Here is a 13,727-nt window from a genome sequence, read left to right as displayed (position 1 = left end):
TTTGTTGTCCCTCGCATATGTTGTTTAGTCTCGCCCCTAGGAGCGACTAACATCTTATTTATCCTACAGTAACACTGCTGAATCAAACGTTCAGAATCATGAGAACAAAACTTACTGCAAGATCCACCGGGTAGCGATCTATCCAGTGTATAGTTTTATCCAACCTTCGAACGACCAGAGTCTGGAGGCGAGCAACAAATTCGCAAGGGTCTGAGGCGGAACGACGCTGTCCTTCCCTCGTTTTGTTTTTCTTAATTTTTCTAATATTCTTCATAAACTGCCTGCCTAGAACAATCTACTTTATTCTCGAAATTATTTTAGACGAACTGTCTAACCTCTTCCGTGTGCTGATTGAGAACAGCATAGAACTCTTCAGTGTTCCACTCTCTTTCTTTGAGAGAGCCATCGACATCCACCCTCCGCGACTTGTCCACCATGACACAAAATCTCTTATATTTCTGATAAGCAACAAATACAAAAAAAATTGACAAGATTAGGTCATTTTTGCGTTCATGTTTTGCGTTAACACACTGACCTGGAGAACATTATGCGCGAGGCTGGATTTTACCGTACAGGAACAGTTTTTAAAACTCATCTATTTTCAATGATATAGGAATTTCTTAGGTTGAGCCAGCGTTTAACTGTTAAGCGGTGTTATCATATAATCTTTCCTTCTTAATGAGTACTACTAGCACATTAAAGCGCATCCCAAACTAAACCAAAATGGCAAATCAATGAGATGAGCGTAATTCAAAAATAAGCTTTGAGTTCGAAAAGTCTCAAGTCGTCCTTTTCTCAACTTTTGCTTCCTTTGAACATTCAACTTTCATGCAATTTTTTACGTGACAGTGGTGATTTCTTCGGTTTTCCTTTGAAATTTCGCGCGGGAAATTGCGCGCACGGCTGACCAAAATTGACCCCCGTGCGCATCCCCAACATTTGAACGCTGCATTCAATCCGCGATTAGCAAGTTAAAAATTACGCTCGCAGCTCTCCCTATCCGCATTCCCATGGAGTATCACCTTTGAAAAACTGAGTACGTTATCCACTTCATCCTTGATCTGATGAAATATTTGGCCAACGTCATTCTGATAATCAGGATCTTGGCCAAACAACAGCTCTGAATCTGGCCACGGAATCTTCTTCGCCTTCTCCTCTTCATACACATCACGTGACAAAGCATACACTACGTCACTTGCTGGTGGATTGACATAGACCGACAATTGTGGATCATGGACCAAACTTTTGAATGAAGCTGCAGTTTGTTCAAAGCCACATATAATGTCGAGGAGAGCAATCTCAAATTCCTGAGAAGAATTTTATACGAGAGTAATTCGTAATGTTGCGTGAAATTTAACACCTGGGAGTCCTGGGAACCAGGTCATTATTGGGAGGGGGGGAAGGTGTGGAGGATTTTTTTTAGGGGGATCACATGGTTTTTAGGGGGGAACAGTTGTCGCTAACAGAGTATAAATGGGGGACTCAAGGAAATTAACTGCCAATTAATTGCCAATGAGGAGAGATCTTAAAAAAATAAAAAGACATACCGACCCGTTAGTTTAAATCAGGGAAGGGCTGAACAATAGCTGTGCTAACTGTTTTGCTCATAAAAAGTGCGATAAAGCCTAATGAATTTTGAAGCAATTCGCTGAAACCTTGGGTTTCGAAGGCCGAAGAAATCTCTTGGTCAAAGCTGAACTCGTCCTAATAGTTAAAGGCGATTGTCAGCATTCTTAAAAGTCTACCTCCGTTGATCGAATCTTCGTTAACTTCACCGAACTTCGCGCTAACTTGTACAAACATTAATTTCCCCTGGGTTTCCGGAACAAACTCATGTCACGTTTGTGGCTTTATTTACCTGTTCTGTTGGTCTGAGAGAAACAAAAGACTTTGACGTCATAGAGGTTTGAGTGCCAGTTGACATAATTGAAGGATCTTTTCCGGATGTGACAGTCATGGTGTCATCAGCAAATGATGTTCCATCACCAGTGTAAGGTGTGGATTTCCCTTCTGTCCGTGATCTTTGGGCAGATTGAACATCAAATGTGACGGTCTTTCTGTCAACTGAAAACCAAAGTATACGCATTTGCATCGGTGATTCAGTCTCTATATTGTGTACAACACCATGGAGTTGTGTCTGCAACTAGTGCGTGGCTCTCAGTAATGGAGACAAGGAAAAAGAGAGCGGGCAAAAATGACAGGCAAACGGATGCACCGGTCGCGTTTCTCCGCTTATTTCGCGAGCGCCGTTTTTTGCACGCCCACCATTTCGCTCGTCTTGACTCTCGGAGAGCCTGGTACAAGCTACAGTACTATGTTCGGTGTTCAATTTTCTAGACCCTTATCCCTTTGACCCCTTAAAGTGACTTGCATCTATTTTCTCCTTACAATAACACCCTTGAATCAAATGTAAAGGTCAAGAGAATAAGATAAATGATCACATTCAAGAAGCTCCTGATTTTCAAACAAATTCTCCTCATCAGAACCATAGGAAATGTATAGAGAAGGGCATGGAGAACATGGATACTGACCCTTTGACCCCTATGATTGACTAGCATCTAATTTCTCCTCACAATATCACCCCTAAATCAAACATTAAGGTCATGAGAATAAAGGAAATGATCACCAATTAAAGAACCTCTTGATCATTCAATAAATTCTCCTTGTCAGCACCTTAGGAAATGTATAGAGATCAGTATGGAGAATATGCATACTGATGTAAAAGTTTAAAATATTACGATCATGGTTTTTACGTTATTGCAAGCATACCTCCTCCTTCCTCAGTGGGAGGGACATTCAAAACCAGCTCCACAAGCAGAAGTGGAACAGCTTTTTTATCTCCCTCATCATCTGCGCCAAGTTTCACACTGTTTTTCTTCTCCTCATTTTCAAAGGTGGGTTCCATAAGACTCAGGTGCACAATAGATCCTATGTGGTATTGAAAACAATGCACACAACTGCTATTGACTATGGTCCATGGCAAAAAAGTCAGAGTAAAGCTCTTAAAACTTCTACCTGCATGCATCTTCCTACATCAATTTTTGTCTACTTTGAAACTTGCACAGAAAAGTGTGAGTGTCCTTGAAGGTCCACTGTCAACTGCGAAATACATTGCAGCAGTAAATTTTGCAAAGTTTGAAATTTCCATTTACAGGATTGTAGCTATTATCAAAACATGACATTTAATAATGAACTGTTTCAAGACAAAGTTTGGAACTACACAAAGCCACATAGAATAACATAGGCCTTCTAGGTGCTAGTGCAAAATCATAACTGCAGCATGGCATGGGGATGCGGCGGGTCACTAAAATCACTTCAGAGATGACACGTCTGAAACGACTTGCTTAATTGAAACTTCCCCCTCCATTATGGTGTGGCCAAGTGGTTAGGGCACTGGACTTGAAATCTGGTGTCCTGGATTCAACTCCTCTACCTTGCTATACACTGGATTTGCTCTCAGCCACCAACTGGTCTGCCTCCTACCAGTTGGGACTTTAAAGCACTTTTTGTTCATTCGAATATTTGATCTCTCTTTCAGAATGAAAAGCACCTAGAGGGTTGCTATAACTGCTGTATGAGTTGTAATCTTATCATTATATATTACAATTAAAATTTGTGCAAGTGGGTTCTAATGGTGGCTCTTAACATAAAACTCCTCTCCATGTTACATGCCTGATAGGGAAAAGCCACACAATTGGAAAATCACTGGCTTTATTTGACTGTGAAAACTGATAAAGATCTATACAATCACTTAGTCTACTGTATTAATATTCTGCTCCTCATCTTGGTGGCAAAGCCAGATTGAGGATGTTTTCTTTGGAGACAGACCAATTATCACATAGTCTGCTGTCAGGGCATTCATGTCAAGGACTGTTGTTGATATTAATTACAGTCACTGCAGATTTAAGAACCTTTGCAGAAGTCATCGTCAGATACATGTCACTTGACTCTGACTTTCAGATACACGTCACTTGACTTTGATGATATTAACTCCTCATAAGGTTTTTCAAAATGTCATTCACCACAAGTGACAACGGTCCTTTTCAAGACTACTTTCACCCTACTGAACCTATTTACATGTAAGTACCTACCCAGCATAGATGCAGCTTTAACTTGTGCTAAGAATGTCCTCAATGCAGTTAGTACAAGCCTCCTTAAGAGCTCCATCACCAGAAAGTCAATCATTCTGATGAAACAAGTCAAACGATGAAGGACTCCTCTCCATTGAGACATCTGAGTGAAAGAAGGTCCATACCTAACCTTGCCTGAAATACAAAAGAGCAACAAAGGTAAAGTTACCAATGCTTTTGAGGATCCCAAAACTTGTTCAGTGTCACAATTTCTAAACTTCCAGATGCAATCAACATGAACCTCCTCCCTTAATATCCTTACATTATCCAGCAAACAGGTAATGAGAATATTCAAACTTATCGGTAGAAATTTTTATCTTGATCTGACACCAAATTCCTGTAACTAATTTACAAGGAAAAGTGTAGCAGTAAGAAGGGAGAATTAACAATCAGATTTTGGGAGCTAAAGGGTTAATGACAGAGATAAAGAAAAAACAGTTCCTAAAGCTCTGACTTTTTCTTTCTCATTACCTTTCTTTTTCTTGCCTTCAGGGTTGTCTTCCTTTTTTTTCTTCTTTTGTTCCCTTTTTCTTTCTGGGTGAACCCATTCTGTTAGTCCTTCTTCTTCTGTAATTTTCTGCGAATAAAGCAATAATAAAATTGTGCTTTTAAAAAAGTCATTGAGTGCCTGTCACTGGGTTCTGTAGTTTCTAAAATCTAATGATCACCAACTAAAGAAGCTCTTGATTGTTAAACAAATTTTCCTCACCAGCATCTTGGGAAATGTATAGAGACTAGTGTGGAGAAGATGCATGCTGATGTTAGGGTGTAAAGGGTTAATGCTCTAACAAAGTCTTTGCTCTAACACTGCCATGAATGGTTTGTCAAGTCTCCATATCAGTCAGGTAGCCCACACTCCCAGAGCTTACTTGGGTCGGCAAACATAAATGGTTTCTGCAGCATTCCTCGTCACTTAGTATTCCCTATGGACTAGTCATACTGAAGTCTGGTTTTAGATTCCCAGGTGGAAGAGGATGCGATTTTCCAGAGGAAGCCCAAGATTTGTGAAAGGAAGGTCTGGGAGTACTGCTACACCCCCCTGGATAGGATGCCAGTCCACCAAAGGTTGTCCCCCTCCATCTCATAATGTTTCCATGACAGTTCACTGGCACCCATTTTAACTCCAGGATGGAGAGAAGCATTGGGAGAGTAAAGCCTATTCCTCATCCTCTTCCTCAGAAACACAACACAGTGATCCAGTCCACATTTATTCACTCTGTATCCAGCCTTGGCCCACCATCCAGGTACTACCCCTTTGAACATTAACTCAGCTGCAAGGTACCCTGAAGCTTTTCAGAACTAATGTTATGGTGTTTCTCACATTCCTGTAATTTTCCTACCTCGCAGGCCTCTTTGACAATCTCCAGTACTTTTACCCTCAAGGCAGTTAGCTTTTCCGTGGCGTCTTGCGCTTGTCTTGTCTGCACATCCACAAATTCCTTCAGAGTAAAGGTCGTCTGAGGATCAATGTGTAGGAGACAAATTCCATCCTCTCCTTCTCCCACTCCTGTTATACTGCTGCAGGCTTTCTCACAGAGAGCTCTTACAAGGAGTATAGCTTGTTGTGAGGCTTTTGTTGCCGAAAAAAGTGAACTGACAACCTCAGATCTGAAAACAAAAGATGTCATTTACTTTAACCTTTACACCCAAACATCAGTATGCATATTCTCCATACTGTTCTCTATACATTTCCAAAAGTACTGATGAGAAGAATTTGTTTTATAATGCAGAGCTTCTCTAATTGGTAACTATTTCCTTTGTTCTCATTACCTGAATGTTTGATTTCAGGGGTGATGTTGTAGGGAGATATTAGATGCTACTCACTCTTAGAGTTTGAAACAGTTTACAGCAAATAAACATCCTTAGACAGTTTAATCCTTTATGCCCTAACATCAGTATGCATAATTATTCTCTATTCTGTTCTCAATCACATTTTCTTGTGCAAGGAGAAATTAGATGCGAGTCACTCTCAGGGGTTATAGGGTTAAAGAGCTTTTAGTTCTAGAGAATAATGATGTCACTGAAAATTCATGACTCCATAGCAATAGCAGTAATGAAAGTTTGTGGTAAGCAGGAAATTGGCTGGGATAAAGAGGCAAAATATAAACTAACCTACTGCTGCAATTTTTCTGAAATCTGACATTGTTCCTCCAACATGTATAACCTTTCCACAATCTGCAAAATGATGAAACACCTTTAGTTTTTATTGTGAAGCACATGATAAGAATAATGATACGATCTAGTGGTTTAAAAAATTAAAATTCATATTTGAATGAAGCACCTTATGATTATGAGTGAAATGTTTATTTTTGAGGGAAATTAAAAGAGAGGTTAGCAACAAATCCATCAGAGACACAGTGGCCTAATGCTAAGTGCGCTAACTAGTAGAGAGCCAGGTTCAAGACCTAGCCCAGTCATTGTGTTGTGTTCTCAGGAAAAACACTTTAACTTCACAGTGCCTCTCTTCCACCAGGAATATTAAAGAAACCTAATAAAATGCTGGAGGGTAACCTTGAAATGAACTGACATCCCACCCAGGGGGGAGTAGTAATTAATATTCCTAATAATCATTTCAAGGAAACTCTGGATAATACCACTTGATTCAAGTAAAGACTTTGGCCCAGTTGTTCAAAGGCTGATTAGTGCTAACCCAGGGTTAAATTTTAATATGGGTTTCTTTACTCCTTTGTTTGATCAATAGCCTTTTTGGGATCATTTTCTCTATATGGAGCATCCAATCACCAGATTGTTGACAAAAAGAATTATACTAAATTTTCTTTTAAGGCTTTCAGATCTGAAATCAGAGTTCACACTAACCATGGGTTATCTTAACCCAGCTTTGAACAACCCAGCCCTTAGTAACAAATAGACTGTAAGTATTACCATACTCTAGAGTGAAATCTTACACATGTACAGCTAAGCTCACAAAAGTAACTTCCAGAACACAGTCTCTCAGAAGGATAGAACATACTCCTCAGTGGTAAAGAAACAGTCATCTTTCCCTTTCCTTTTTTGTTTTATTTTGCTTGTGAGTATTAAATCATAAATGATCATAAATACATTTTTTTTACATTTATTTTATGAAAAGTTCTGCAGAAGAGCCACAATACTTGCCTAAACTTGGTGAAGGTTGGAAAACCAAAAATTATACTAAATATTTTCTTCTCATAAAGCCACCTCTTTAATGGAGTAAGTTCAGAATCAAACCCTTCTCTGATCTAAAAGCAAATAATGAATAACATGTAATGACCATAATGCATTATGAAAATGTGAAAGACAACATTATTCAGATTGGTACTTTAGATGCTCTACCACTGTGAGACTCACAGTAGGATCGGCATTTATTTAGGTCCACTGTAAAAAACTTTCTGCATACTGCTAAGAAACGAATGTCCATATGAAAAAAGCTGGTAAATTCTTGAAGATGTTTGGAATTGTGTGTGCAAGAGGACTCCCAACAGTAGATAGTAATATTATAGATCAGTTTGTTAAATCAATACATTTTTAGCAAGTATGATTTGTGCACTACAAAAACTGGTCTCACGTAGAATAAAATCACACATGTCAGAATAATATGTTGTGGCAAAAAAAAGCAACAACAACAACCAAAGGCCTAAGAATTCAAGTAGAATGTGATGAGGAAAATAATTTTAATAATGGAGAAGACTCACATGGGTTACTCATGATGAATTTCACAAGATCAGATCCAATTTTTTTAAGATGTACAAACCATGATATACATGACTTTTGTACCAAATTCAAAACTAGTGCCCTCAATTACTCAATGTTTTGTTGAATTTTTAGTTCTTATCTATTGGGGAACAGGGGATAAACTCTGGCCGAGGAAGCAGTCTGATTTATAAGGTCATGAGCTTTTAATGTTCACCCACCAGTGTAACAGCTGAAGCAGTCACAGTAAAATACTGTGGGTTTGACTGGGCTTCCTGTGATGTCACACAAACCAAGTCATAAGGATTATATCGTGCAGCTCTCAAAGTTCTGTTCTTTGGAACACAATATACAAATTTTCCATCATCTTCTTGGATGTATAATCGATTGATATTGTTTTCATCCTCATCTGGATCTTCCCCATTGGCAATTGCATCAAGATCTGTGCTCATATTTAATCTTTGGCGCAGCTTCACAATCACATCTGATACGTGGCAGTTGATGAATTCTTCATCACCTAGTATTCCCTGTGAATGAGGCTTTGCCTCATTTCTATTGAAGTCTGGTTTTAAACTTCTAGATGGAGGAGGGTGCAATTTTCCAGATGAAGCCCGAGATTTGTGAGAGAAAGGCCTGCTACTTGCAGTTTTACTTGAGGCCACAGAGTCTGACTCATCATCACCCTTACCAAAGGATCCGACTGATGATACCTGGAAAGGTTAACAAGTAATAAATTCTTTATCAGTTCTGTCTTCCAGAATTGTCCACAAACATTTTCAGCTTATAAAAATGGACACAGGTAAATTCTCTATTGTTATACCTGCAATTGTCCATAATGATTATAAATAGCCACAAGCACTTTAATCCAGCCAAAAATGGGCACAAGTAAATTCTCTATTGGTACAACCAGCTTTTTCTACTTCAAGCCACCAGTCAAGCATTTTCACCACACAAAAATGGACTGAGTAAAATTTCTGATAATACCCCTAGAATTGTCTACTGCGGGTAGCCACAAACATCTGTAACTTGCAAAACTATACACAAAAAATCAAACAGTTTTAAGAACACTTCTGACCCACTGGATAGAATTCCAGCTTCTGAATCCAAAGAGGAAAAATACCTGATCAACTGGTCTTTCACTGTTAGAAAGTTCACTTCTCTGATCCAGATGTAAGTTATCTGCACCATCTTCCTCTAGACTTGAAAAGGCAGCACCATTTGCAGTTGTCAAATTCTGTGGGTCTAACTTTGTCTCTGGCTTTTGGGGGTTTCCTTGCTCAAATTCCACTGCTCCTTGTGTGACTGGAACAGGTGCTTTAGGAAAACCCTGATTTCTCTGAGCTTGTAATCTGTTGAAATCTCTTCTGAACATTGTGGTTCTATAGTTACCCATCACTGACCTTGAGCCACCCTTTGGAGGTGGATGAGGTGAGCCCTGTAAAATATTCAAAAGCACAAAAAATTAGTCCTCTCCACACAAACTGGCTGCTGACAAATTTCTTCTTTTATTTCACATTTTTTTAGCCAACTACTTTTTGTTGAAAACTTACCCAAAATATTACAAGAGAAACATAAGGTAGCCAGGTAGGTAGGTATTTTATTTATCCATATTACACAGATGAGTACAAGACTTGTTTCTATGTGAACGTGCCAAATTACTCTAAATCCAGTACATATCAAGATGGAGAATAAACAAATAAATAAAATAAAAGGAAATAAAATAAAAATAAAAATGTATGAAGATATAAAAATAAAAATTTACAAAAATTATTAATCCTAAGAGGAAATGTATCTATATAGAATTACGTACAAAAGTTACAATTACACTCAACTCCGGTAGTCAAATTGACCTCATCCAGCATTGACTAAAAATGTTAAGAGATAGAGCTCTCCTGACATAGTCAGGCAGATTTTTTGCACTGGTTTGTTGAATGTCATTTGGATAATATTTGAACTGGCTAAAATTGAATGATAAGAAACAAGAAGAACATGCACCACTTTTGAGAAATGTCAGCCGTGAAATTTGTTTCTTTGTTCTTTCAACATTAATATCTGTGCTTTGCCACCTACCTCGCCTAGTAGTGACCAAAATCTGATCTCTCCTATCATGGACACTACTACATCAGTCATTATGATAATGAGGGAAAATAAATAATCCCCAACCTAAGAGGCTTGGCACAATCTTAAAATCTAACACAATTAAAACAATAAAACTATTTATCATTGATGGTCTACTCTAGCTTAAATTCTCAGGCTCATTTCAAGGCCATTTTAACGAGCTCATATGCACACAGCTTTCGCTAGTACTTGCGTTACTAGTGGGGAATGGCCGTAGTGAAAATGTCATCATACACTCAGCTTTCTCCGCGACAAATCTTTACATTTCAGATGGGACGTATAAACAGACCTCTTTAAAAATAGAAACAAAGGTTTGTTAGAATTGCAGCTATTGTTTTTGGCAACAAATACCATGAAATACCATGGGGCGCGATTTCAAAGCGTCCGTGTTTCCATGACACCTACGTACACTGTAAGTTTTATATTATCATTTGCTAGGATTCAGTGACAAGTATAATTGCTATTGTCTTCAGAAACCCAGAAACGTTCTCATTAGGAAAAAATATCTTTTAGAACAACTCCTCCCCGAGTAAACCACCCGGTAACTATTTCTCTGCATTCATTATGAGCTTACTTTACCTGAGTTGATGTCTGAACTGAAGATGGCGGAACAGGTCGGTACATTGCTCGAAAAACTTCGGAGTTTTCCGGTCGGTCGTAAAGGCGAGACTTCAAGGAATCTATGGCAGCTCTTCCGTCATTAATGGTTCTTTTAACGGGTTGTTTTTGTCGAAATGCAAGGTCATCTCGACGTTCTCTTTGTGAGAAACCTGCGATTCCTGTCGGAGATGTGTGCAAGCGGCAATCAACAGCAGAATTGTGGGGTACAAGTGGATTTGACTCGTCCGATTCGTTCTCCATTTTTCTAAGTTATGAGCATCCTCCTTTCACAGTTTGGGAACTTTTTCTTCATACATCCATACTTTTCAAAACTACCACCAACGTTTGTGTTTACCATTGCCAAAAAACTTTTCAGACTGCAAAAGGCCATAGTAAAATGCCGTTCTAACAAAGTCAGTCATTGGCTTATTCAGATATCCCGCTCCTTTTTATTACAACTCATGTCATTGGTCAGCTTTTAGGAAAACGTAATAAATACCTGCTGAGGTTCGGAATAACTCCTTCTATTTTTAAGAAAAATCGAGGCAAGATCGATCACATCAGACATTTTATTTTATGTTTTTGGAATGAGCCAATGGATTTCTGTTATGGTCAAGTTGAGCATAGGAACTCACGAAGATTGGAAAAGATAGTTTCCCTCCATGGAACTACGAGAATTTAAACGAACCGCCAAAACCCTTCCACTCCCAAGATTTCATTAGTAACTCTCCTTACTGTCTGTCATAAAATTTATATCATGTTAGATAAGAGAAGTTGATATTAGTTCCACTTAATTGAATTTTTTTTATATATTCTCATCACGTCTGCTTGATAATGTTATGAGAGATTCTCCCTTGGTCTCTTATGGGAGCTTAGGGTTAAGTGAACGAGTCAGTTAACGGACACATTTGGAATCCCTTGACTCGCAAAGAAAACAACAAAAAGTCAACTCTTAATCATAATCTGCTCTTCAACCAATCCAATGAAATATGCAAATTAAAACTTTCTGGAATTGTTTTTTTAACATAAAGTTTTATTCTATTCTTCTGCTATATCCTTTGAAGGTTAAAAAGAAAGGTACATTTTATTATATCATACTTAACTAATGAAAAAAAGGAAAAAACCATGATTCAGCATTCCAATCAATGAAAGCCAGTTATTAACTGTCTGCCACATTTTGTTTAGCCTGTGGGCAGGCTGTCATGCTCGCCTTTTGCCTCACAGCCCCTCACCAGGGACAGCTGTAATTAAACCACAAGAAGTTGCTATTGTAAAAAGTTATTGCAACCCTTGATTCATGCCTGAATCATCCTGCAGCATCCATCATTGAAGGTTGACTTCATATGCAAAAAAATGACTGTTTTTTCTTTTCATATAGAAATAATGTACATGAAAAATTGGGCACTTCTGATTGGCTCACACCAAGTGACTTTTCATGTAACACAAGTGCAAAATTGTAACGCAAGTGCAAAATTGTAACACAAGTGCTACTTAATAATAGCGTGCAAATGCTTTCAAGATTTCATCTGTCTTGACTTTGTGCATTTGTTCTTGTACACTATTAACAAGTAATAACGCGATTTCTCTAGCAATCTAGTCTAATAAGCATTTGTTAATTTTTCAAAGACTACAAATTGCACTTGATGTCTTTGAAAAAATTTACTTGTGCTTATCGAAACCAAATTGTACTCCTAATCATGTTATTAAATATACTAAGCTAAATTACAAATGCATTCTGATCAAGTCTTACTTTGGGTCTACTGAAGGAGAGATGCATGGATAAAGTCACCATTGACAATATTTTTGCTTCTTTGATACTAATATAGAGCAAATAAAATCCAGTTTGCTGAGGGTCTGTATGGTAATAGGGAGTTTAAGAATAACCACAATGGCAACAGCAACAGGATCATCACTAAACAAAAGGTTTAATGAGCAGAACAATGGCTGTGTACATGCATTATAAATCTTGGTAAGTTTCTTTGCGTCCTCTGCAAAACAACAAGGTGTGAACAACAGTGGTTTAACTTTTAAATTTCTATTTCTAATTTAACACTGTGTTCCATATTCAGTTCTGAGAAATTTTAGACAGTGAGAAACAAACTAAATGACTTTAGAGTGTTGCGAGATTCGTAGGTAAAACACAAGTTCATTTTTTTACTGACGCTATCTACAACACCACAGTCATTGTTTCTTAAACTCCTTATTAATTCACAGAAGGCGTGAAAGTGTGGTAAGACCTCTCAGCTATTCCTAATATGCCACTAAAAATTTAACGTCATCAGTGATCTATTAATTACCGAATACGATTTTCTCTTTAAATATTTCCATTTAGTGATAGGTATTTTGTAACTCAAATTTCTCATGGTTTAAATTACCTAGCAACAGAACTCTGCATCGTCCAATTCTGTCTGTAATCATGATCCGATCACTTGTATGTTTAGGGACCGCATTGGACTCCACTCGTTCCTGTGACTAATTTTAGAATATAATTGTTACATGTCGTTCTTGTATGAACTCAAGTGAAACCTTATGAGGAATCGACATGCCACGTACAAAAATTAAAACAGATGCAATTCCTCAAGGTGCAGAATTTAAAACCTTTTGTGAGCATAATGAGACAAAAACCTGCGAGAAAAACAAGAAGAGACAACGTTCGACTGCTGCATAAATTAATGCGATTAACAAAGGTTATTGACGTCGCTTTAAATTAAACCCGTAAAATATTAATGATCATGACATTAGCGTCAAACACAGATAATTTCCCGCTTGTTCTGAAAAAAGGTCTGAGAACACAATAAATAGCCTTTAAGCCTTAAAAAAATGAACACACAATAAATACATCTGTTGTGAAGCCAATTTCAATTTGGATCTGACAAAATGAAACTGAAAAAATTGCCAAGCTGTTCGCCGGCAGTCCTACGATGATCAAAATGATCTACTTTCCGCCTTCGAGGAATGTTTTTAAGCATGATTGATCGGTTCCAACTGCGTAAATAGGATTTTATCTCTTTTCAGGAGGGCGTTCCATCCTTGAAATAGATTTTCCGCTTCAAAAAGTTGGTGTAAAAAATAGAACATGCTTCGAATCGCACAAAGAGACAGGCAGTGCAGTTCATTAAGCTTAGCGGCCTGGCATGGAAAAAGCGAAGTCTGCATGTAATGGGCCTTGTGATTGGCTAATAGAACAATAAACGTCGATCAGGGATCACA

General features: G+C 38.1%; 1 protein-coding gene across 1 annotated transcript in view; it reads right to left on the bottom strand.

The window, feature by feature from the left end:
• The window catches only part of LOC131776429 (dynein axonemal heavy chain 6), a 48,844-nt gene extending 37,956 nt beyond the window's left edge, over nucleotides 1–10,888 (bottom strand). The window contains exons 1-12 of the mRNA XM_059092599.2: nucleotides 10,497–10,888; nucleotides 8,920–9,234; nucleotides 8,021–8,509; nucleotides 7,245–7,348; nucleotides 6,243–6,305; nucleotides 5,471–5,738; nucleotides 4,602–4,707; nucleotides 4,092–4,265; nucleotides 2,770–2,928; nucleotides 1,859–2,064; nucleotides 1,023–1,307; nucleotides 336–458 (exon numbers count right to left, since the gene is read on the bottom strand). Of these exons, the coding sequence (XP_058948582.2) occupies nucleotides 336–458; nucleotides 1,023–1,307; nucleotides 1,859–2,064; nucleotides 2,770–2,928; nucleotides 4,092–4,265; nucleotides 4,602–4,707; nucleotides 5,471–5,738; nucleotides 6,243–6,305; nucleotides 7,245–7,348; nucleotides 8,021–8,509; nucleotides 8,920–9,234; nucleotides 10,497–10,778 (2,574 nt within the window). The 5' untranslated portion in view covers nucleotides 10,779–10,888. The remainder of the gene's footprint in view (nucleotides 1–335; nucleotides 459–1,022; nucleotides 1,308–1,858; nucleotides 2,065–2,769; nucleotides 2,929–4,091; nucleotides 4,266–4,601; nucleotides 4,708–5,470; nucleotides 5,739–6,242; nucleotides 6,306–7,244; nucleotides 7,349–8,020; nucleotides 8,510–8,919; nucleotides 9,235–10,496) is intronic.
• Nucleotides 10,889–13,727: the final 2,839 nt, after the last annotated feature.

Source organism: Pocillopora verrucosa, chromosome 13 (genome assembly GCF_036669915.1).
Source record: "Pocillopora verrucosa isolate sample1 chromosome 13, ASM3666991v2, whole genome shotgun sequence".
Lineage (NCBI taxonomy): Eukaryota > Metazoa > Cnidaria > Anthozoa > Scleractinia > Pocilloporidae > Pocillopora > Pocillopora verrucosa.
Note: the sequence above shows the minus strand (reverse complement) of the source record. Positions and strands in the feature narration are given on the sequence as shown.